The 26,415-nt window shown below is 36.3% G+C and overlaps 1 protein-coding gene across 2 annotated transcripts in view; it reads right to left on the bottom strand.

Moving 5' to 3' along the window:
• Positions 1–26,415, bottom strand: part of LOC126168177 (inositol polyphosphate 5-phosphatase OCRL) — a 90,950-nt gene that overhangs the window by 49,473 nt on the left and 15,062 nt on the right. For both annotated transcript variants that reach the window (XM_049920537.1, XM_049920536.1), the window contains 3 exons: positions 17,271–17,433; positions 15,135–15,313; positions 115–336 (listed from right to left, as the gene is read on the bottom strand). In XM_049920537.1, coding sequence (XP_049776494.1) covers positions 115–336; positions 15,135–15,313; positions 17,271–17,433 — 564 coding nt within the window. The remainder of the gene's footprint in view (positions 1–114; positions 337–15,134; positions 15,314–17,270; positions 17,434–26,415) is intronic.

Here is a 26,415-nt window from a genome sequence, read left to right as displayed (position 1 = left end):
CATTTTTATTTGGTAAGACGCTTAATCAAATACTCTAATACACATAAAAACTTATATTTCAAATTATACACAAATTTAGTATGTTAAAAAGGAAATAACATTTTACAGCATTACCTCGAATCCCAGTTGTCTGATCCTGGGTCATATTTATAAGTTGGTCGGAACGTGAGTGACCCTTCTTGGTAGCCTACAAAAACATTTTTGTTCTTGTGTTGTTGCCGTAGCTGGTCAAATTCAATAATGGTCTCTAAATTATTTTTATCAATACAATCCTTCACAATCTTCGGATCAAGATCTGTTATTCGGTAATTTAAATCTCCGAGCCAAAAAATTTGACTGCAAGTACAAAAGAAAATCTGATATAGATTATACCTCATAAATATCTTAAAATGGCTCAGGTATTCTGATCCCAAACCATATTTTAATGTACAGGTAGTATCATTCAAAAGTTTTGTTTGACCTTCTGTTTGCTGCTTAGATTTTTCCAAGCACAAATAACCAAAAGATGAGAATTTGCACAATGTTTGGGAAATTGCTTGAATAACTGATCAAAACATAAACAAAAATAACTTTTTACATATACAGACTGACGCAGTGAGTGAAAACCTGTACAAACGCCAGGAATCAAACCCAGGTCTTCTGATTACTAGGCAGGTGTGTTAGCCACTAAGCAACCTTGGCACAGTGGTCCACACAACTGCACGGATTACCCTGGCAAGCCTCCCTCCTTGAGCTAAAGTTTCACAGCTGCCCCAGTCTACTTGAAATTCCCCCTTACACACAAACAGAATTGCTGAGGCTCTCCATGTTCTGAAACAGCATCTCAGCATCAAACACAAATTGGAGATCCAGCCTGAAACCCACGTGCAGGTACTTAAACAGAAGCGTAGTAAGTAGGAAGCCGGGTTCGATTCCTGGCCTTGGTATAGGTTTTCACTCACCACTTCAGTCTAAATACATGAAATCTTATCTGTGTGAGACCAGTAAAGTCTCTGAAACTGGGTCATTTCATCTGTAAAAATAATTTTATCTTTCATTTATTATAATAAGTTACAGCTTTGGCATTTACATATCTGGTACATCAGTGAATTCCTTAATATCTAAATCAACAACCTCTCCCAGGTTTTCCTCTCCTCTACGCAACCCACAGATCTTGTCCACAATGAAATCTCCCAGACTGCCTCCTCTTCACACCCTCTGTTAAGTACAGCTCCCACTTCTAAAGGAAACTTAGAATCACCAGCTACTCCACAAACACTAATAAGGGGACCATCAGAAGAGTAAATAACGGATTTTGAGGCACCTTGGATATGTTTTAGAGGGACATGCCCTGAGTATGAAGCTAACTGCTTTTTCTAGCGACAGGCCTTGGTTTCCGAGAAAATTGATTTTGAAGCTCACTGTGCATTGTAATACACACAATGTTAGCCATGTTCCAACCAAGTGAGCGTGCGGCAGCAGTTAAGGTCTACAGCTACCACACTGGAGGTATCTTGTTCGGGTCATTTCCATGTTTTTGCTTTTTCTAAAATCAGAATAATTTAATATTTTTCCATTTTATTTTACAGAATATCAACAAATAGTGTAATTGTGTGAAATTATTAAGAAGTTTAAATTGTGTAGGTTCAATCAAACAGAAAGCGGACTATCCATGCGGACTTCTCATGCGAACTCTGTGTATTGTGAGTGTGTATCAGCCCCATCACCGGCTTTTATTTGGCTACGGTGATACAATTTCATAATACGCAGAGTTCGCATGGACAGTCCTCAGCATTATGAATTTGTATCACCATGATCAAACAAATGGTGGTGACCTAGCTCCTGAACCAATAGTTTGCATATCTCTTCAACGTCTGTTGCGCGTAACGCGTTGTTAATGCAGTGCATGTTCAGAGACTACAGTGAAATGGATGACCCAAGTGTGTTTACAGATGTGCAGCCAGAAGAAGATACATCAGAGGTAGAGGAGTTGAATTAACAATTCAGAGGCGAAATCACTAAAGCCATCAAATACACTGAAAAGTTACTTCGTGATTTAAATCTTCTAACAAATACACCGCCCAGCACGATCTCTGCTAATTCAATTGCAATTGGCAATGAGATATGTGAGATATGTATCGCAATACAAGACCTGTTGGCCGAGAGACGGATCATCGATGACCATGAATTAATAAACATCAACAAAGAAGACAAGGTACACGAATATGAGGCGGTAAGTTTCAGTTTTGGGTGGATGTTCTCTTTCTTGTGGGGGAATCAACATAATATAAATCTGTTTATTTTGTAGTATATGGGAGTAGAGGGAGATGGCAATTTCGTTGCCAACGAATTCGCACATGAACCAGCAGATAATGTGCCTCTATCCTACAAAAAATGAGCAGCTGCTCTTGCAGTACCTCATCTGAAATGGAGCCTAAAGAGTTTGCAGTCCTCCAGTGTCTCTCATTTAAATAAAAAATCAATGCTATATCGATGGAAAGAGTATGTGAAACGAGGCGGAACTCATCATGATAAATGGAACACTATCAATCGTGAGACGGTTCGTTGAAGCAAGACAATTTGGAACAGGTAAATCACATCAAAATATATGTCAAATACATTGTGAGAAAGAGACTGGCTTGTGAAACTAATATAATGGATGATGAATGTTGCTGCTCTATTTTTATCGGATACCTTTAATTTTGTGGCCAGCTTGGTTTGAATCAAATGATTTAAGCAAAAGCATAAAATCAGGCAAAGGAAGATTACGAAGTTTATCAGTTGCAAAGAATGTGCAATGATGGAAGAAGTATTAGTAGGTGCGGAAGAATTCCGCACACATACGAAAATACATGTTGGTAATTTTAACCTCTAGTACATAACCAACACTGATCAAACGGATAGTCAGTATCAATCAACTTGCATTAGATCCCTATTGGAGAAATGCACGAGAACCATTCTCATGCAGAGAAAAGATTTAAACAAGATAAGTTCACACTAACTGCATCAGAGAACGTGATTCCGTACGATTTTTTATGTATGCAGCAACTGTTGGGAAAATTTGGCCCTAATATACAGAAAAGAGTGGATGAATTAACCCTCAAATTTAAAAACTTAATTGAGTCCTGCACGAAATGAAGGAAGTTCATGAAACTGGTGTATGAAGACTTTTTAAGATCTTTGATTCTTCCATACATGGGACAGGAAAAGTTTCTATACATCATTGATAATGGGGAGGGCACAGACTGATCTGACCATATATGATCACATCTTCGTGGATGAGAGGAAAATATGCACTTGCACCATAAAAGTTATCCCACCATTGTTTACTCCACTTTGCCAGCCATGTGACATATTTTTTACCAACACGTTAAAATTTTCACGAAGAAAATTCAGAATGCTCCCGATTTGTTTGAAGACCACCAGAGCAATCACATCCAGTGACGATTCCATAAAACTACTCATTAATTTTGCATCAATTTACGGCACCTGGTTTTTCGAATATGAAATGGATTAACAGAAACTTTTTTGAAGGTAAATGAACAATGTTTCCCGTATCACTCTTAAAAACGCCGCGCGCCTGCAAGACAGTAGCTATTATTAAATGTGCTAGGTGCTGTAAAACATTGTGTCTCTGTTACTTTTATGACAAATATCATCCGGAATTCTGTTGTGGCATAGCAAGCAATGCAGGCAATAGTGAGTACGATTTTGTAATACTGATGTGAATATTAAATTACTACAGCAAAATTGGATATCTCTTAATAATTTCGTTGTGCCCAACAAGGATGTGCAAAGTTTGTATAAAATACAAAGTACGAATTGAAACGATGTTGGGAGTGCTTTACATCTACCACAGTGCTTTCAAAACTCTGCAGGACTACAAATTTTTAGAGTTGTAGGTACAGAGTATCACAAATAAAACTGATACGCCTCATGTACTGGTTAATTATCTCTTGTCAAAGTGCTTGTGAAGTGGCAACAGTCTCAAAAAATTGGTTACACTGCATTTTATCAGAAAGTTGCGTGCACTATGTGTTTGTGCATCAGTTGTTGTGAAAAGCTCGTATTGTTAATTTCTTACAGAAATGAGACAGCGCTCAAATGGTTTAAATCATACTTAACTGGAAGAGTGCAGAAAGTTTAAATAAGTAGTTCACATAATATGCAAAAAACTGGTGATTTCTCAAACTGGGGAACAATCAAGAATGTGGTGCCACAAGGTTCGGTCTTGGGTCCTCTGCTGTTCTTAAATTATATATTAATGACTTGCCATTCTATAGTCAAGAAGATGCAAAGCTGGTACTTTTTGCTGATGATACAAGTATAGCTATCACACCCAATGGACAAGAATTAACTGATGAAATTGTAGATGATGTTTTTCAGAAAATCATTAGTGGTTCTCTGCAAATGGGCTCTCATTAAACTTTGACAAAACACAGTATATACAGTTCCACACAGTAAATGGAATGACACCATCAATAAATACAGACTTCGATCAAAAATCAATAGCTAAGGTAGAATATTCAAAATTTCTAGGTGTATGCATTGACGAGGGGTTGAAATGGAAAAAACACACTGAAGATCTGCTGAAACGTTCGAGTTCAGCTACTTACACTATTAGGGTCATTGCAAATTTTTGCGATATACATCTCAGTAAATTAGCATACATCTATTTTCATTCTCTGCTTTTGTATGGCATCATGTTCTGGGGTAACTCATCATTGAGTAAAAGAGTATTCATTGCACAAAAGCATGTAATCAGAATAATTGCTGGAACTCATCCAAGATCATCCTGCAGACACTTATTTAAAGAGCAAGGGATCTTCACTGTAGCCTCACAATATATATATTCACTTATGAAATTTGTTATTAACAATCCGAACGAACTCACAAGTAATAGCAGTGTACATGGCTACAACACTAGGAGAAAGGGTGATCTTCACTACTCAAGGTTAAATCTAACTTTGGCTCAGAAGGGGTAAATTATGCTGCCACAAAAGTCTTTGGTCACTTACCTAATAGCATCAAACGTCTGACAGATAGCCATATAGCATTTAAAAGGAAATTAAAAGAATTTCTGAATGGCAACTCCTTCTACCCATTAGATGAATTTTTGGATGTAGTAAGTGGGCAATTTCCCCACCTCCCACAAAAAAAAAAAAAAAAAAAAAAAATAAAAATATTAAGTGTCATGTAATATTTTGTGCAATGTAATATCTTGTATAGACACCTTTTATTAACCTGACACGTTTCACATAATTACGAAGTGTCGTATTCATAATCTATGGAATGAGTACTAATAAAAAAAAGGGGGCAATTTGCATTAGAACAGAGATTTTTTATTGTAGAGAGTTACATAAAGGCACGCTCAATCGATGAATGTAAAGAAATGTTTCAAGCGAAGTATCTTGGTAGGAAACTCCCCATGATCAGCACATTCAAGATCTGTACTTGAAATGGTGGTCTATAGGAACCATTCAGAACGTGCAGAGTAACATGCGCCTACAGTGACGACCCCTGAAACTATAGGCAGACTTCGCATGGACATTACTCCCCCAAGTCAGTAAGGAAGTTATTGCAGAAGGTTGGTGTAGCTCGTACATCATTTCATTGTGTACTAAAAGAAATGAAATTAAGCCTGTGGTGTGAGTATGGTGCGAAAGTTGAAATTTGAGGATCAGGAAAAAAGAGCTGATTATTGTAACTGGCAGTTACTTGAACCCCTTGATTACTTCATGTAAGATGAGGCTTTGTTTCATTTATCAGGTTATGTAAACTCCCATAATTACAGATCCTGATCCAGGACAAACCCACATATTCTGCATGAAGAACCTCTCCACTCAGAAAAGGTATGTTTGGTGTGCATTGTCTGGCATGTGCACTACTGGCCCCATATTTTTCAATTACACCTTAAAAAGTGCCAGAGATCTTTGACTCTTTCTATGCACAATTAATAGATGTAGAGAAGCCGATCGAGCAACCACTCACATATCCAACCAAAGTATGGTACAAATCATCAATGTGTTGACTGAAGACAGACTTATCAGTAGAAGTCTCAGACCTCTGAGGTCACCAGACTCAACATCGTGTGAAATTAAGAACTTCACGCCTGCAGAATTACAATGTGTTGCTGATAATGTCATCACACCAAGTCAGCAATGCCAGGATGGTCATAGTCACCATCTCTTATAAACAGGTGACTACACGAAACTTCCTGGCTGTATAAACTGTGTGCCAAACAGACTTGAACTCTGGACCTCTGCCTTTCAGGCGTCGTCAGTTGTGTTTGGGTAGACCAGTTGGTAGACCACTTGCCTGTGAAAGGCAAAGGTCCTGAGTTCAAGTCATGGTCCGGCACACAGTGTTAACCTGCCAGGAAGTTTCATATCAACACACACTCCACTGCACAGTGAAAATTTCATTCTGGAAACATCCCCCAGGCTGTGGCTAAGCCATGTCTCCACAATATCCTTTCTGCCAGGGGTGTTAGTTCTGCAAGGTATGCAGAAGAGCTTCTGTGAAGCTTGGAAGGTAGGAGACGAGGTACTGGTGGAATTAAAGCTGTAAGGACAGATCGTGAGTCATACTTGGGTAGCTCAGATGGTAGAGCACTTGCTCGTGAAAGGCAAAGGTCCTGAGTTTGAGTCTCAGTATGTCATACAGTTTTAATCTGCCAGGAAGTTTCATATCAGTGTGCACAAGGCTGCAGAGTGAAAATTTCATTCTAGATGATTACATGTGTTTTTAATGTCACTATTATCTGTTCTTTACTAGTTAGTTCATTGTTACCTGAATCTTGGGCATGAGGCGTACTGGTTTTATACAAAACATCCTGTCTTTTCGTATTAGAAATACATTCAAGGGCAGCAATTCTTTTCGCAATTAAAGATTTTTTTGACGAAGCCTACTTTTAAGCATTGTGTTATTACATTCCTTCTGAAGGTGTCACACCTGAAGACACCCAAGAGGACTGTAGTTTCTAAGCACTGTTTATGTAAAGAAATTTATATTTTGAAGTATTTTTTGAAGTAGTGTGTTAAAAATATATGTATAAAAAGGGAACAAGAATTAAATTAGTGTTGATGTTCACACGAATAGTATTGCATGAAACAGATAAAGAGTACAGCTACATAATAAATCTGTTTGTACTGTGATTGCCTCGTGCATCATGCTCGCACATTTAGCACGCATCATTTCATTCCAACTGCTTGGGCATGGACTTCATCAAACTAAATGGAACAACAAGGGATTAACAATCCCTGGGCACTGTTAACTTTAAGTGTGAGCGACCTGCCCCTGGAGAAGGAACTAACAGTTCCAAAGTCTTGGTTAAATTGTGCTATGCTTGGAAATAAAAAAGCAGTACTTATAGTTTCATACCCCGAGTGTAATAACTGGCTAAGCTTTCCGTCTTGCTATAATTTTATAGTTTTTCAAGCAAATTTTCCTTTTGATACAGACAAAACAGATGGCACAACAGTGCCAATCATAGCTAAAACGGGTGCCAAAGATAAAATTATGCGAATACTGAGCTAAAATGAACAGAGCCGCTTGAGAATCTGCAAATCCATAATGATTATGAACCACTACATAATTGTGGATGCACAGTTTTTGGTTGTATTTTATTTATATTCCATATTTCATCTTTGATATGTAAGTTTTATTATTTTACCAACTGTTACCTTTCATATGTGGAACTGAAACTCCCTAATATACGCCGAAGTCTTACACTTTTAGCATGTAACAATATTATGAGAAGGAAAGTTGTTACTCCTCATATAGCGGAGGTGCTGAATGGCAGATAGGCACAACAAAAGCTATCAGCCAGCCAATAAGACCTTCGTCAAAAACACACACACACACACACACACACACACACACACACACACACACACACACCTCAGTGGCTTCAGTTGGTTGCGACTGCAATCACGTGTATGAGGTTTGCATTTTGTGTGTGTGTGTGTGTGTGTGTGTGTGTGTGTTTTTGACAAATGCCTTACTGGCCGAAAACTTTATTTGTGGCCGTCTTTTTGAATGCCTATCTGTTACTCAACATCTCCACTACATGGAAAGTAGTAACTTTCCTTTTCATAATATTGTTACATCCCATCCCGGATTTTCTATGTCATAAGATAAACAGACGCACTTAACATTCAAAGCAGTTATTGATACACTTAGGCAATTACTGCTGGACTCCCTGCCAAAATGTACTCTGAAGAATTATGTCCTAGATGCAAACTCATGAAATCCTGGAAGGTTTAAGGTTATTGTTGAGTATGACACCCACATCACATACATATTCTTGTAACAAAAGATTAAGGACAATGAGGCAGTCTAATCTCAATGCCACGACCATTAATAGTATATTTAAAAAAGGTTTAATGAACAAAATTATATTACAAAATCAGTAGTCAATGGTCTCTCTGACCATGGTTGCAGTTCACTTCGCTAAATGTTAATACTGAACAACATAAAATATTACTAAATATGAACTGCGGATTATTTCAGGATTTTCCTTATTTTGATCCTACAATTGGTTCTCAGTAATTAACTTTCCAACACAGGTGGATAAAGACAGCTAGACCCTAATTCATATGGCTTTCTCTGATGAAGCTCAATATGTGTCAATAACTGTATACCCAGTAACAAATGCTCTCTCTGTACGACACACAGCTGGTTAGGATAAATAAGATAGTGCTTAGAATAGTTAATGACTCCAGAACAAACTTTTTTAAGGACAGTTTACATGAGATGCCTGGAACGAAATTTATAATGAACCAATTTAATCTATTCCATGATAAATTCATATCATTATTTGAAAATAGCTTTCTGCATAAGCTAATCAGAAAGGGTATCAAACAGTCTTGTAAAAAGAACCATTTGTCACTAGAGAGATTAAAGCATCTTGTGAAAGGAAAAGGGACATGTATCTCTTGACAAGGAAAAGTAGAGATCTTGCAGTAACTGCACACTGCAAGAACTATCCAAAATTATGGAGAAAGTTACTAAAATCAAGGAACGTGCACATTATGTCAGAAGTAAGTAATTCTGAAAACAGACTTACAGTTACAGAAATTTAGTGAAATGAGAGATAGCACAACCACCCACAGTACAGTATACCATCACTATTGATTTAAATGGAATGAAATTAAGAATATTCTGCGTTTACGAACATTATATATTCTCTCAAAAATAAAAGCTCATTTTTATTTGATGGTGTTTCAAATGAAGTGTACTGAAGATTTGCTCCACTACCCCTATAGTAAGCCTTGTCTTATCTGAAATATAATGCATCACTACGCATGTAAAATAATCCCAATATAAGAAAGGTGATAAATATCAGCGGCGGCTGCTGAGGCATTCCACTGGTGTGTGTGTGTGTGTGTGTGTGTCGGGGGGGGGGGGGGGGGGGGGGGGGGGGGGGGGGGGGGGGGGAGATCTATCAAACAAAACGGTACAAGGAAACAGAAATAAACACTTATTACAATAGTGCCCTTCTTATTTACAATACCCAGGAACATGATAGCAAGCATTTGTATAAAACACACACACACACACACACACACACACACACACACACACACACAAACACACACACACACACACACACAAAAAGAGAGAGAGAGAGAGAGAGATGTCTGCATGAGAATGACAACAAGAACACAATTCTTCAGGCTCACAGAGTATGTGCAATCACTTTTACGTGCCAGTCTTAGGTAGGAGGTGTTAGGATGTATGGTTGGTTAAGATACTACTGGAGATTAGGCCTGAACTATCGCCTTAATGACACTGTCAACGTCAGCTAACAATTGCACTTTAGCCGTTACTGAATTATTTATGCGCTCCACTTTGCTTTGAGTTATGCTTGTTGGTGTTTCCTTTTCTTATTTTGAAATGAATGCAGAGAGCAATCTTGTTCTGTCACAGGGTTGAAATACAACTCCCACTACACCAGATGGAATCTGCGATCGATATGTCCATTATTACGTCAGTTCTGCCTTCCCAGGAGCACAGATCACAGACGTAGAATGCCAGCCCTGTGAGAGGGAGGCATGTCTTATCACCACACTCCGCTTGTCTCCCCTCAACTGCCAGAACTCCTCATTTATTTTATGTTCGTGGCCAACTGCTAGAAAAGTGTCCCCTACAACATGAGTGCCAGTATGAGAAATAATAGGCCATGTATAAATTATTATTCGAACTTATTAATTTGGATTTTGCAAAGCAAATTTAATCAAATTACCAACACTTAAAACTAAAATCATTGTACTCACCAAAAGCAGTAACTCCATGACTTTGGGAAGACAGTTTCAAAATAATTAGTAGGAATGGTATTTGAAATCCATTTGTCGCTCCTTGTTGGCAAATAAATCTGTCCCTCTCAAATTGAAATCCTCAATTTTACACATGAATGACTTTTCACAGGATAGCATCCCTAAGGCACTCAGTCATTCTTCTTTCATGGTGTTTTGTAGGAAAGTTTATTCAGCTTCTAATATCAAGACAGTCGTCTTTATCAGCAATTTCTAAACTTTAACAGTCTCACCGAATGTGTCACAAAGTTTCTGACACAGTTCCATTTCTTTCGCTGATTCTAGAGTGAAAGAAACTGAACTGTGCCATAAACAGTTCTCAATTCAGGCCTAGCATAGAAGACTTGAAGCTCACCCTTCAACTTTCATTTTTCCAGAAATGTACGTGTGTCAAATTTCAGGGCATTTGTCTGCAAAATTTGTAATGTACTTGTCAAACTGATTTACATCAAATAAGTTGGCTATAATTAGGTGTCCAGTGAAATGAAAACATAATTTTATTTCAGAAAGGGTGGCATCACACACTTCCAAAGCATCTCTTTTTTTTATGCCCATCAAGAATCCATGGTTTCTTGGCTGGTATCATTTTGTCATTTTCAAACTAATATTGTAAAGGATGGAGTCAATCTCTGATGTTCTGCATTACCACTTCAAAGTTCTGGATGTTTTGTTTTGCTTTGGTCAGTTCAGTTGTTTTCTTCTGAGGCTGATTATAAAGTATGTCTGCATGAGGCATTATCGTACAGCAAAATGATTGCCAGAAAATGAATTTGTTATCTTGCAGTCTTGGTTTGCATGAACCAGCTTTTTCAATAGTAGAAGATAGTTTTATGCTCCCACTTGTTTCAATGACTTCCGTAACAGTAATAAAATTTTTCCTGTTTTCAAAAACATCTTGTGACACACACACACACACACACACACACACACACACACACATGCGCGGGGGGGGGGGGGGGGGGGGGCAAGCTTTTTTGAATACTGCTATGCGACACTTTTGATCTAGTGTCAAGTCAGAAAAGAAAGAAGAAATACCTAAATACCTGAAAGATGTGCAAAAGAGATGTGGGCTTTGTGATTAACAGAGGCTGCCGTAGACATATTAAGGTTGAACTGATACACATTTGGGTATTTGTTTATAATTAATTTCTGAATCCCATTTGACTCGCCACTCAATGTTTACACCGCCTTAACTCTCAGCTGTTAGTTTTGATTGGTCATCACCAACTAACTGTTAAATGTCTTTCAGAATACTCTCAGTTATAGTAAGAGCATTCTGACTTCCTGGATTTAAAAAGTTCGAAAATCTTTCAACAGGTTTTCCCTCAAAAACATAACACAAAACAACAACCAATTGAAATTCGGAAGACACATCTGTGGTTTCATCCGCGATTATTGCAACATAATCAGCATGTTTTATTTCTTTATGATCTTCATCTTGGTACACTTTTAACATGCATTCTGAACAGTCTTAGAAATATCTCGAGATGAACTTTAAGGTCTTTATCCAGTTCTGTGCTGAACTGATTAGCTCACGAAAAATGCCCTTATTTTGAGAGGCATCGGATTCATCATGGCCCCTGAGAGCCAGTTTCAAAGCACCGCAGAACCAAATACAGCTGACAATTCAATTCATTCTACATGTTTGTTGTGGCTGTCAATTGTTTGTCTATATTGTGAATGTAATTTCTGCTGAATGTTGGTTTTCCCCTAGAAATGAAAAGACTAAGCACATTATTCATGTGACACTTTGACATTTTATGTTCTTTCATTTTCGACCATATATGCCCAACATCAGTTATTCCAGTCTTACATCAATGAACATCTCCCCCCAAATAACATGCAAGAAAGAAAAACAACAGTGTTGCTTTCTTCACAGCCACAAATCCATTTGTTCTTTTGGTAAATTCCTGGATTGACCATACGGCATCGATTTTTTTGTTTGCTGCTGCGGATTCAGATACGGGAGTTGCCTACCTAGTGTTTTTTATCTGACATTTTTCATTGTGAGTACTTTCGCTAAATGGCATTTTTAATAGCTCACTCATTTTGTTCATGTTTGCTAATTTCATAGTCAACTGAATTTTCCCTTACAGCTAACACTGTGCACACAGCCATATATGGTCAATTACCTGACCTCACATTGGCTACAATGTGTTTGTACAGAATCTTATTACACGAACTTAATAACATAAACAGAAATACTACACTGTTGTTTGGAAAATAGATGCTAAACAGGTGGTGAACATGTTAGTTTTTCTGTTCTATAGCAACAGTCCTGCTGTTGTGAAATATACCAATATTGAAATAATGTCTCAGTTTCAAAATCTTGGGGCATAATTATATTCAAATCATATATAGCTATTTGCACAATATTTAAGTGTATTATTTCTCTATTTGGTTTAATAAAGCATTAATTTGTGTTTAGCATTGCATTAGCATTAATTTGCAGCCAGATTGTATACTGGATTACAAAAAATTTGTGCCCCAATGTATTCTAACATGATCGTGAGATGGCAGATCGTGCTTCTGTTAATTTTCTACTTTACTGCTCTCTGGTGGAAGGAACATAAAGCTCCGAGTCAAACTAGCTGTGGCTCCATCTCCTCCATAAGAAGCATGTAGAAACAAATGGCCATACCTTTTACACAGTGATTATGATGGCAGACGGTGCCAATTTAAGTTGGCTCCAAGCTTCAGAAAACTACAGTGAGAGCGCGCGTGCCAGAATGCACCTATTCAAATCAGATAACAAATACTTCAAAACAATGTTTTATGTGCAATTCGCATAGATTTCTCTTTCTTTCTTTATCACACAAATGGTAACATGGCACAATGGCACTACCTCAGAAGCTGCCCCTGATAGAGTTGTTAGTAAACACCAATACATTTCACTACCAACATTTTTCAAAAGTTTTGAGAAGGTGATGTATGTACTCCACAATAGTATTTCAGCTGAGCAACAATAATAGCCTTACTGAACCACAATTTGGATTCAGTGAATGCAATTTACATGTTCACTCACCAAATGTTACGAACATTAAATAACAATAGTGCCGGTTGAAATATTCTGCAAACTGTCTGCAGCATTTGTCTTGGTGAATCACACTATTCCCCTACATAATTGAAGTTTTATGGGATTGGTGGTATAGCCAACCAATGAATTACGTCATATCTAACCAAAAAAATTCAGAAAAGTTTTACTCACTAATTCAACCAATGCAATTAGGGGGCGTAACTCACGGGGGAGAATTCATATGCGGGGTTCCCAAGGCTGAGTCTTAGATCCATTATTGTTCCACATACATGTAAATGATCTTTTGTCTAATATACAACAAGCAGAATTATTTCTTTTTGCAGATGACGCTAGCGCCATAAGCAATCCAAGCATACATAGAGCAACACAAGAAAAGGTAAACAATCTCCTCAAAAATTTTATTTATTATTTATTTATTTATTTATTTTGGTGGATGGTATCATCCTCAATTTTAAAAGACATAACATATATAGTCCTGCACATCTAGAGGTACTACTCCAGTTTTAAGTGAACATATGGTGAGGAAATAGTAAATAGAGTGGAAACTTCACATATCGTTAAAAATTGAACTGGAAGATGCACATTTTGGAACTCCTAAAGCAACTTAGTTTAGCCACTTTTACAGTCAAAACCACCACAAATATTGGAGAGAGACAAATCAGTTAGCTGAAATATTTTGCATATTTTAATTTAGACCTAGGGTAACTCATCTTTACAAAAATTATCCAAAAATGTGCTCTAAGAATATGTGGTGCTTGCCCACAATCATCATGTAGATATCTGTTAAAGGAGTAGGACTGTAATGTGTAAAATGTGATGGGCAGGAACTACTAACTCACATGTGGCTTTGTAAATAAATATCATGAAGATAAAAGGACTTATTTCACATCATTACAATTTATGAAACAAATGATCCATGGAACATGAAACTAATTAACTAACATGAGCTGGAATAACGTATACAATGCTCATGGCATGAAAGAAAAAGAAAAAAAATCATTAAGTAAGTTCTTCTCTTATTTGATTACTGATTTCCCCCAATACTAACACAAATTACACCAAAGTCTACAAAGAAGCCACAGATTGCTCATGGAATAAAGGTATTTCGTGAAATGAAAAGGAAACAGTACCCATAAGTCAGGAAAAAGTAACCTGTAAGTCAATCAGCTCTGATGATGATGTTATAGCTCATTGCAAGACATATTGCAAAATATTAAAGACAGTAATAATGACATCAAAAGCAAATACATTACAAGAAAACAATAACTTCAGATAGGAAAATAAAGACAATATGGGATACAGTGCAGAAGAAGACTGGTAGAACCAAACATTTCACAACTATTACTGAAAAAATGTGGCTATCATGTTCAGTCGATGCTGGCACAGAATGTATCAATCCAGTCACTACAAGTAACTTCAGCAACATGACTATGATCCTCTGTACAGTGGTAGAAGTCCACCATAAAATCTTTAACATCAAAATATTCAAATGGTTATAGTAAAACATCAACAATGTTAATTAAAGAAAGTGCTTCTAGGTTTAGTAACATTAAGTTACCTGTGTAATGAGTAATTTATCAATGCAACATTTCCTGAATGGCAGAAGTATGCTGAAGTTAAGTCTTTGTTTAAGAAAGGAGATAAAGAAATACTTCTGTCCAATTTAATTCTTTCTACCAAAGACAATCCCTATAAATTACATTCACAGAAACCTGTGTACAAGGATAAATTCTATTCAGTCTTACTGGTACAAGTGCATAAACAAAAGATTTCACATGAGGCAACAGAAAAATACTCACTCATGATCCTTAATCCCTTTAGGTGGCAGAAACCTTGTAAAACTCATTCTTTGGCAAATGTCATGATAATCCTGATTTCTTCTTTCATATTCCTCAACATGAGCTGCTAAGTGGGAATTCACAAAACAAATTGATGTACTGTGGAAGTCTAGTCGAACACCCACGCCACCTTTGTTTCCCTGAAAGAAAACACCACTATACAGCAGAAGTTACATGCAACCTTATAGCCATCTACTCTGCAAGAGCAAAAAATTATGGAAGACTGGGGTTTAAAATCCCATCAACAAGATTAGATACTGAACATAAGCTCACACTGTAGAGATGAGAGACGATTGCTGGACACAAATTAGGACTACTACTCTCCCAAACCAGAGTTCAGCTCCATTAGTGCAATATAAGTTGTCATTTATTGCCTCAAAACTATCAAAGATACACCCTAAAAATGAGAGAATTTCAGATGTCTTTCTAAGTTCAGTTCATTTGCTTCCTTCATGAGTCTCCAAAAACTAGAAGTGCTGAAGAGGTTTCCTTGTAGCATTGATATACATGAGTACAACTTTAAATCCAGTAAGCTCCAATCCTTCCATCTGCTCTTCCTGCACTTCTACTAATAACTACAAGTTTTTGATTTTTTAACTTCCACCTAAAGTTAGTCAAACACAATGTGTATATGTAGAGTGTGCCTAATCTTAATATTATATTTGGGCCATATATTAGGTAATTATCATTCAGGTGCTAATTGTCAATATGCTGATTACAATAGTAAATTTAGACTTGCTGAAAAATATTGGAAAATAATGGATTGAAAAATTTTACTGAGCATGTAAGGAGGAATTTCAACTGAGACAATCCGTCATTTTAGAGACTTTCACACATAGCATTAGACTGGAATGCAAGCTTTACAGCAACATGCTTTTATTTTTCTGAAACTAACTTGTCAAACAATGTAAACTTGAGGCTGGGATGATAACAACAACTATGAAAAGGACAGATTGTTACTCACCATGAAGACAGCATTTTGAGCTTTCGGTCAAAGCCTTCTTCATAAAAGAAAGGAAACCACTATCTCCAGCTTCTTTCTTTTCTAAAGAAGGCTTTGGCCAAAAGCTCAATGTGCTAGTTTTTCGTTGTGTCTGCCTGCAACTTAACGTGTCATTTTTTATGGTGCATAACAACCTATCCTATTCATAATTGTTAGCTAAATCATTAGGTAATTAGTACCGAAGTTCACATTCACCTAAAACTACTGTAGCCTTTTGTGCCTTAATAAATATTTAATTACAAAGTTTAACACTATACTTTTGTTGTCCGAAATTCCTGGACCATATGACACCTTTCATTAACTAATTAAGAATCTGAATATTTTATCATAATTTCAAATATGACAATTGCACTCAAACAGATAACTCTCAATATAGGCAAATAAAATAGATCTTATTGGTAATAATGAGCTGGACTATATCTTGCTGCAATATTTGTAATGTGACTTCGTTCATACAAATACAAGTTAAGTAAATTTTCTGTTTATTGTGTTAACTTGATTGCTAATCGTTTCTGCTCCTGTCCAGCTTTCCCATGACAGCAGTTATTACCCCACTCTGTAGCTCATTTCTCCTAAATGTTGTGTACAAAGTTGTACAAAACAGCTTCTTCAACAGACAGTATTATTGACAGTGTTTGTCCCTCTAGGGTAAATTTATGATAATGTTGCTTGTTACATGGCTTTCATTATCTTTCACACTTCTTATCACAAAATGGTATTACAATGGCAACTCAGCTCAAACTCTCCCACACTCCCAATCTGGCATTGACAGACTCCTTGACAAGTTTCAGAAAGCTGTGGTAGCTTAACTGAAAGAGATTCAGTTTCATGGTTTCCAGAATTAATCACAAGGAACATCAAGGAAACTATTCTAATGGAAATACACTGTGAATGAACATAAAAATCTGAACCGTGTCATGCGAAAATATCATGTTTTAAAGGGACCTTCATGTGTCACAGACTGCATAAACTGATGTAACGGAGAATGCCAGATGATGAACTGTAAAATATGTGTAACAGTTATGCTGTACACATTATTACTTCATTGAAAGACATTTTAGTGTAGAGGTTAAAGTGGCAAATGAAATACAAACCATTTTGCCCATTATTCCTGTTCCTACAGTTTCTGTGGCAACACCTCTAACATATGCCACATGTTGCTCTTGAACAAATATCAGTAACATCATCCCAACAAGCCTCACAAGTGCAATTTTACGATACCGAGCTTTGGGATGAAGACTGTTCATAACAGCAGATCTGAAATAAAAAAAGGAAAAAGAAACTCAGCACAGACAACAAAACTATAATTTTACAACTGTTGCGAGATTCATCACTTTGATATGCCATTATTCACTAAAAACTGCTTTGGTACTGCACTATTTTCATATTATTCCAGCTGCTAACCACTTAACAATTAGAAAAGGAAATCTGCATCACAAAATATATCTGCACTTCCCTGTGAGGTTAAAAGATAGCTAGTAAAAGAAATGTGCCAGCTTTGGTTCGACATACCATCACTGACATCTTTATGAGATGAATACAAGAAGTGGGACAGGTGAGAGCAAGAGGCTGAGGGGTAGGGCGTGGGTTGCAGGAGAGTGGAGTATTATACGCACACTGGGACCATAACAACATCCTTGATTTATAGAATAAGCAAGTTTCAGACCACACATTATATATTACAATTCTCATTTTGTGTGCTTTCTCAGAATTCTTCTAGGTAACTGACAAAAGGTTTCCTTCAAAACATAATTGCCATTGTACATGAAAAGTAATTTTAAGGGCTCTAAGTTCACAGAACAAGAATATCTGGATGCATACTACTTTTGGGAATTTGTAACTGAAACGATCCCTTCTATAAAATTTTTATTTCAGATGCTGTAACATGAAAAGTTTTCACAACAACTAGGAGTCCTATGCCACACTTGCCTGCAACAAGTCCATCAGAACAGTATACTGAATTTCATTAATAGAATTTCAGCTCTTGACTACTGACTGCCTTGAATTAGAAAGGGCTCTCTCTCTCCTTGGTGCAAGATATTTTAATCTCAGGTGTTACCTTATCTTGTCTTTGCTTTTATCCAATTTTACACATTTGTAAATAAGGTGAAAACAAGGCTGAGTCCTGTACAGGTTTGCTTAAGAAAAAGTTACAATTTTACACCTACACTATTGGCTTTCCACAAGTCTTCCCAGCATCTTCCTATAACTTACCTTTAAACACTCTTAATCATTATGGTTCTATGCCAGTACTTTTCTTCAGAGATCTGAACCCAACTAACTAGGATGGTCAAATCATCAACTATCATTGTTACATCACTGAACTTAGTTTGGTCTAGGAACAAACAACCAACAGCTATTACACTATTTCCTTTGATTCTCGTTAGGCACTTTCCTGTAGCAAATAATCCAAATTTGGATATCAAACTCCTTTATCAGCATTACTGACAGAAAATCAACACTAAAGTCTCTGCAAAAGTATGATTTTCCCAAGTTTGTGCTACTAGCTCGTGAATTTCCTCATATTATATTACAGCAGCAGTTCAGTGTCTTACCAGTGCACCAATTAACTTAGTTTACTGTGAGTGATTTACTTATGTATCACTGCCAGTACACACTTTTCTCATTCTGAACGTCCTCTCTCATCTTTGTTTGCTAGCCGAACAATATTATTAGCTTTACATTGCCTATGAACAAATAAATTATTTGAAAGGAACTTTTTTGTTCAATTCTTATTAAGTGTAATTCTTGAAAGAAGTAGAAGTCAACCGTATAAATTATTTGAAAGTTTTGTCTAAGGAATGGAGTGTTAAGTTTACACCACCATATTTTAGAATCATTCTGAAGTTTTGTTTAAATTATATGAATTAGATTTTGAAATCTATGATGCTTTTATCTTCGAAATGTCTACCAAAAAATACAGTTTCAGGGATTGAACCATGCTCTTTCCTTCTCACCAACCTTTCTTTACTAGGTTTGAACAAGTACAAGCAAACACATTAACCCTGTGTCATTTTTATCTTCTATAGTGTTTCCATCTATTCATGCCACACAAAAAAATCTTACAGGGAGTGAGGGAGCTTGGTACTAGATATTCTGCAAAATCAAAAAAATAATAAAGGGCAGATGGCACCTAAAATAAACTAATAAAGCTATCTATGAAATTCCTTGGAGCATATCTGAGTAACAAGCCAAAACTGTCAACACTCAAACGCTAATAAACTTTGGTTACACATTATGCACTCAGAAGTATCTCTCAGTGTATTGACTAAGTTCAGTTTCAGGCTTATTTAGCATACTTCCACTCTCCGTCGTCTTATGTCATTATCCTCTGTTGTAATGCAGATAAAGATTACAAAGTATTCTGTCAGCAGAGTTGGTAATACATAAAATTGGTATGAGGACATTTTGACAAGAACTCTTAAGAGACAAACTTTCAAACTTATTCCTTGATGGCACTTGTTTCTAATAATTCTAATAATAATAATAATAATAATAATAATAATAATAATAATGTATTTATTGGTCCTGTTGTCTACAACAGCATCTTTTGCATAAGACATTGAACATGTCAAGCAATGAGTACACTTCTGAAAGCGATTTCTAGGCATACTTATTTAAGGTTACAATAAAACACTTAAAGCAATAAGAATTTATACAGCATACTTCATAATTTAAATATTCTTCAATGGAATAGAAGCAATGATGCTGTAAATATGACTTAGAGATTTCCCAAAGCTTTTGACCTCAAGCATAATTTTATGAAGTTTGTTATAAATTTTAACTCCCATGTGGAAAGTACCTTCTGGCACAAAGATGTGTTAATTTGGATTATATGTAAATTTGTTTTTTTCTGGTAAAATGATCTACATCTACATCTATACTTTGCAAGCCACCATTAGGTGCATGGCAGATAGTACATCCCATTGTACCAGTTATTAGGATTTCTTCCAGTTCATTCACACACGGAACGTGGGAAGAAAGATTGGATGAATGCCTGCATACATGCAGTAATTAATCTTATTCTCACAATCCCTGTGTGAGTGATACGTTGGGGGTGGTTGTATATCCGTAATAATTTAAAGCCTAACCTTGAAACTTTGTTAACTGACTTTCTCGGGAGAGTTTACGTCTGTCTTCAAGAGTCTGCATTTTCAGTTCCTTCAGTATTTTCGTGACACACTCCCATGGAGTAACGAAACATGTGATCATTCGTACTGCCCTTCTCTGTATACATTCAACATCCCCTGTTAGTCCTATCTTGTACAGGACCCGCATACTAGAACAATATTCTAGGATGGGCCACACAAGTGATTTGTAAGCAATCTCTTTTGTAGACTGATTGCACTTCCTCTGTATTCTATCAATAAACTGAAGTCTACCATATGCTTCACCCATGACTGAATCTACGTGATCATTCCACTTCATATCCCAACAGTGTTACGCCCAGGTATTTGTAAGAGCTGGTCGAATCCAACAGCGACTATAGTCATAGGATACATTGATTTTTTTTCTTTCTTTCTTTTTGTGAAGTGCAAAATTTTATATTTATGAACATTTAGAGCAAGTTTCCCATCTCTGTACCATGTCGAAATCTTATCAAGATGTGACTGAATATTTATGCAGCTCCTCTCAGTTAGTACATTATAGATAACTGTATCATCTGCATAAGCCTGATTTTATTATGAATACTGTCTGTAAGGTCTGTAATATACAACATGTACAGAAAGGGTCCCAATATACTTCCCTGGGCCACACCCGAAGTTACTTCTACATCTGACGATGACTATCCACCCAAGAGAACATGTTGTGTCCTCCCTGCCAAAATGTCCTCACTCCAGTCACAAATTTCACTTGATACACCATATGATTGTACTTTTGACAATAAGCGTAGATGAGGTACCGAGCCAAATGATTTTCGGAAATCAAGAAAGACTGCATCTACCTGGTTGACTTTATCCAAAACTTTCAGTATGTCATGTGAGAAAAGTGCGAGTTGGGTTTCACATGATCAATGTTTTCGAAAACCATGCTCGTTGGCACTGAGGAGATCTTTCTCTTCAAGATACCTCCTTATGTTTGAGCTCAGAATGTGTTCTAGGATTCTACAACAAAAGTATGTCAAGGACATTGGAAGGTAGTTTTGTGGATAACTTCTACTATCATTCTTGTAGATGGGTGTAACCTGTGCCTTTTTCCAAGAACTGGGCACATTTTTGTTCGAGGCATCTATGATATATTATCGTCCAAAAATGATTGTTTTATGTGCATCCCCATTGAAGTTGAGATCATTTATATACAGAAGGGGGTCCCATTACTGATCCTTGGGGTACACCACATTTAATTCGTTCAAATGTCTGATAAGTGTTCGGATACTGCTTCTAGCTAGATATTTGTGTATTTGAAGCAAACTGCTGCTTAAGATTGCTCAGGAAGGAACTGATCCAGCTGTTGGACAGACATCGAATACCATATTTTTCAAGCTTTGACAGCAGAATCCTATGGTCTACCATATCAAAAGCTTTTGACAGGTTAATAAATACTCTTACCGATTCGTTTTTCTCATCCATCAGGCTTAATATGGAATAATAATAATAATAATAATAATAATAATAATAATAATAATAATAATAAACCCCGTGGAGGCCCGGGAAAAGAATAGGCCTCCGGTATGTTCTGCCAGTCGTAAAAGGCGACGAAAAGAACGAACCACTAGAAGGGCTAACCCCCCTTTTAGTGTGATTACTTGGTTCAGGACAGAACTAAAGAAGCCTCTGACAAGCGCTGTCATGGTCGGGGACGACGCTTGAACCCTATGCCCGCCCACAATGGTAACGACACTGCTAGCCAACTGCAAAACAATTTAAATCCAAATAGAGGTGTTTTGCAGGATATGCTTCCTGCAACCACCCTAGAAGGAAAACAAAGACAGAGGATGAGATGGTCAGATGAAGTTAATCGACACCTCATGTTCTGCTATTACCAAGCAACAAACCTAGGAACCAACACAACTGGATACAGATCACAAGTATATACAACATTTATTACCAGATACCCGGAATTAAAATTTTTAACAGAACAACGACTAGCTGATCAGATCCGTGTAATAATAAAAAATAACAGGATACCCCAGTCAGAATTAGAAAACATCAAACAACAAGTACAACAAATACTGGAACAAAATAATGTGCAATCAGAAGAAGAAGAAGAATATACAGTAATGGACTCAAACACCCCAGAGCAAACAAACAAAGAACAACACGCATCAATTAAACAATCAGAGGAAAACGAAATCTTAAGACAGCCACCAGAACAAGCACAAATAGAACACAAAGAGACACACGTGTTAGATATAGAAGAGAAATTTCAGCTGACATATATAGAATACAGACATTAGACCATTCTTGCATAGACCGCCAAATAACCCACAAGTCGAAACAACAATAAAAACTATCAACACAATCATACACAACAAAATAAATGACAATACAACTATGGAAGAGTTACAACTACTGGTTTATATAGGAGCACTCACTACACTAAGTATACACACTAGGCAGAGATCAGAACAAACCAACACACAGAAGAAGCCCACAAAACCAGCATGGCAACACAGGCTACAGATCAGAATAGAAAAACTGAGAAAAGACATTGGACAGCTAACACAATTTATAAGAAATGAAATATCAGACAAAAAACGAAAAAGGTTAGGTAAAATCTCACAACAAGAAGCAATAGAGCAATTAGATGAAAAGAAGCAGAAATTACAAGCATTGGCCAAACGACTTAGAAGATACAAAAAAAGTGAAAATAGAAGGAAACAAAACCAAACATTCAGCACAAACCAAAAGAGATTTTACCAAACAATAGATAACACACACATTAAAATAGACAATCCACCAAACATAACAGACATGGAACACTTCTGGAGCAACATATGGTCAAACCCGGTACAACATAACAGACATGGAACACTTCTGGAGCAACATATGGTCAAACCCGGTACAACATAACAGGCATGCACAGTGGATACAAGCAGAAACAGACTCATACAAGATGATACCACAAATGCCTGAAGTGATAATTTTGCAACATGAAGTCACCCGAGCAATTAATTCTACACACAATTGGAAAGCCCCTGGAAATGATAAAATAGCAAATTACTGGCTAAAGAAGTTCACCTCAACACATTCACATCTCACTAAATTATTTAACAGTTACATTGCAGACCCATACACATTCCCTGATACACTTGCACATGGAATAACCTATCTGAAACCTAAAGATCAAGCAGACACAGCAAACCCAGCTAAATATCGCCGCATAACATGCCTACCAACAATCTACAAAATATTAACTTCAGTCATTACACAGAAATTAATGACACATACAACACAGAACAAAATTATAAATGAAGAACAAAAAGACTGCTGCAAAGGAGCACGAGGATGTAAAGAGCAACTGATAATAGATACAGAGGTGACATATCAAGCTAAAACTAAACAAAGGTCGCTACACTACGCATACATTGATTACCAAAAAGCCTTTGATAGTGTACCCCACTCATGGTTACTACAAATATTGGAAATATACAAAGTAGATCCTAAATTGATACAGTTCCTAAACATAGAAATGAAAAACTGGAAAACCACACTTAATATCCAAACAAATTCAGATAACATCACATCACAGCCAATACAGATTAAGCGTGGAATATACCAAGGAGACTCATTAAGCCCTTTCTGGTTCTGTCTTGCTCTGAACCCACTATCCAACATGCTAAATAATACAAATTATGGATACAATATTACTGGAACATACCCACACAAAATCACACATTTGCTATACATGGATGATCTAAAACTACTGGCAGCAACAAATCAACAACTCAACCAATTACTAAAGATAACAGAAGTATTCAGCAATGATATAAATATGGCTTTTGGAACAGACAAATGTAAGAAAAATAGCATAGTCAAGGGAAAACACACTAAACAAGAAGATTACATATTGGATAACAACAGCGACTGCATAGAAGCGATGGAAAAAACAGATACCTATAAATATTTAGGATACAGACAAAAAATAGGAATAGATAATACAAATATTAAAGAAGAACTAAAAGAAAAATATAGACAAAGACTAACAAAAATACTGAAAACAGAATTGACAGCAAGAAACAAGACAAAAGCTATAAATACTTATGCTATACCAGTATTGACCTACTCATTTGGAGTAGTGAAATGGAGTGACACAGACCTAGAAGCACTCAATACACTTACACGATCACAATGTCACAAATATAGAATACATCACATACATTCAGCAACAGAAAGATTAACATTAAGCAGAAAGGAAGGTGGAAGGGGATTTATAGATATAAAAAACCTACATTATGGACAGGTAGACAATTTAAGAAAATTCTTTCTAGAACGAGCAGAAACTAGCAAAATACACAAAGCAATCACTCATATAAATACATCAGCTACACCATTGCAATTTCATAACCACTTCTACAACCCTTTAGATCACATAACATCAACAGATACAAAGAAATTAAATTGGAAAAAGAAAACACTACAAGGCAAGCACCCGTATCATCTAACACAGCCACACATAGATCAAGAGGCATCCAACACATGGCTAAGAAAAGGCAATATATACAGTGAGATGGAAGGATTCATGATTGCAATACAGGATCAAACAATAAACACCAGATATTACAGCAAGCATATTATTAAAGATCCCAATACCACAACAGATAAATGCAGACTTTGCAAACAACAAATAGAAACAGTAGATCACATCACAAGCGGATGTACAATACTAGCAAATACAGAATACCCCAGAAGACATGACAATGTAGCAAAAATAATACATCAACAACTTGCCATAAAACATAAACTAATAAAACAACACGTTCCCACATACAAGTACACACCACAAAATGTACTGGAGAATGATGAATACAAATTATACTGGAACAGAACGATTATAACAGATAAAACAACACCACATAACAAACCTGACATCATACTCACCAATAAAAAGAGGAAATTAACACAACTAATTGAAATATCCATACCCAACACAACAAATATACAGAAGAAAACAGGAGAAAAAATTGAAAAATACATCCAACTGGCTGAGGAAGTCAAGGACATGTGGCATCAGGATAAAGTTGACATTATACCAATTATACTATCAACTACAGGAGCCATACCTCACAATATCCACCAGTACATCAATGCAATACAGCTACATCCAAACATGTATATACAACTACAAAAATCTGTAATTATTGATACATGTTCAATTACCCGAAAGTTCCTAAATGCAATATAACATATACCATACAGTTACAAGGAAGTCACGCTTGATCGAGGTCCGCGTCACGTTCCATTTTTAACCAGACTTAACAGTCTGAGAAAAAAAATGTCAATAATAATAATAATAATAATAATAATAATAATAATAACAATAACAAAAGTAACATATGGCTGAATAGCCTGTATTTTTCAGAATTAAATACAAGTTGGAATAATAATATCCGTGTGGACTGCCACCTTGTTTATGGTTCAGAGTATAATTCTGCATTCTGATTTCATCTTGCACAAAGTTTTAAAAAATTAAGAATTTCTACACATTCAAAAAACATAAATGTATACTTTATTAGCAATTTCTTCTAAAGGTTATCCAATCAGTTATATGACTAGCTTAATGATTACTGTTGGGCATATGAACACTAGCCATAATCATTGTGAATTGGTTTCTTGCTTAGAAGTGACAGGTAACTGTTATTCCATGATAAATGTAAATGTGGTCACGTAAATACTAAGTGAGAAATAGAAGATAAATGGAATCCATCTAATATAACAAAGGAAGCGGCTATTTGTCCCCCTCACAGTAATAGCATTCTTTTAAAATTGTATATGGCTGAACATAGTTTGAGCAAGCACAAGTAGTTTAGAGTAGTCTGATAGTAGTTTCAAAACACTACTATACTTTGTTAATGAATGAAGACTGACTAGATTCTAGTATTTTGTCCACATACTCGGCAATATACATCACAGTTCAGTGGCAAACTCGCACCAAATGAAGGTTTATCTTTTTTTCAAGCTGTTCATGCAATTTACTTGATGATTCAAAAATACAATGGATTCCATGTCAACATCTAGTAATATATCAAAAATTATTTTTTCTACAATCTAAAAATAATGTAATGAACTGCATTATGTC

The sequence above is a fragment of the Schistocerca cancellata genome, chromosome 1 (assembly GCF_023864275.1).
Source record: "Schistocerca cancellata isolate TAMUIC-IGC-003103 chromosome 1, iqSchCanc2.1, whole genome shotgun sequence".
Taxonomy (NCBI): Eukaryota; Metazoa; Arthropoda; class Insecta; order Orthoptera; family Acrididae; genus Schistocerca; species Schistocerca cancellata.
Note: the sequence above shows the minus strand (reverse complement) of the source record. Positions and strands in the feature narration are given on the sequence as shown.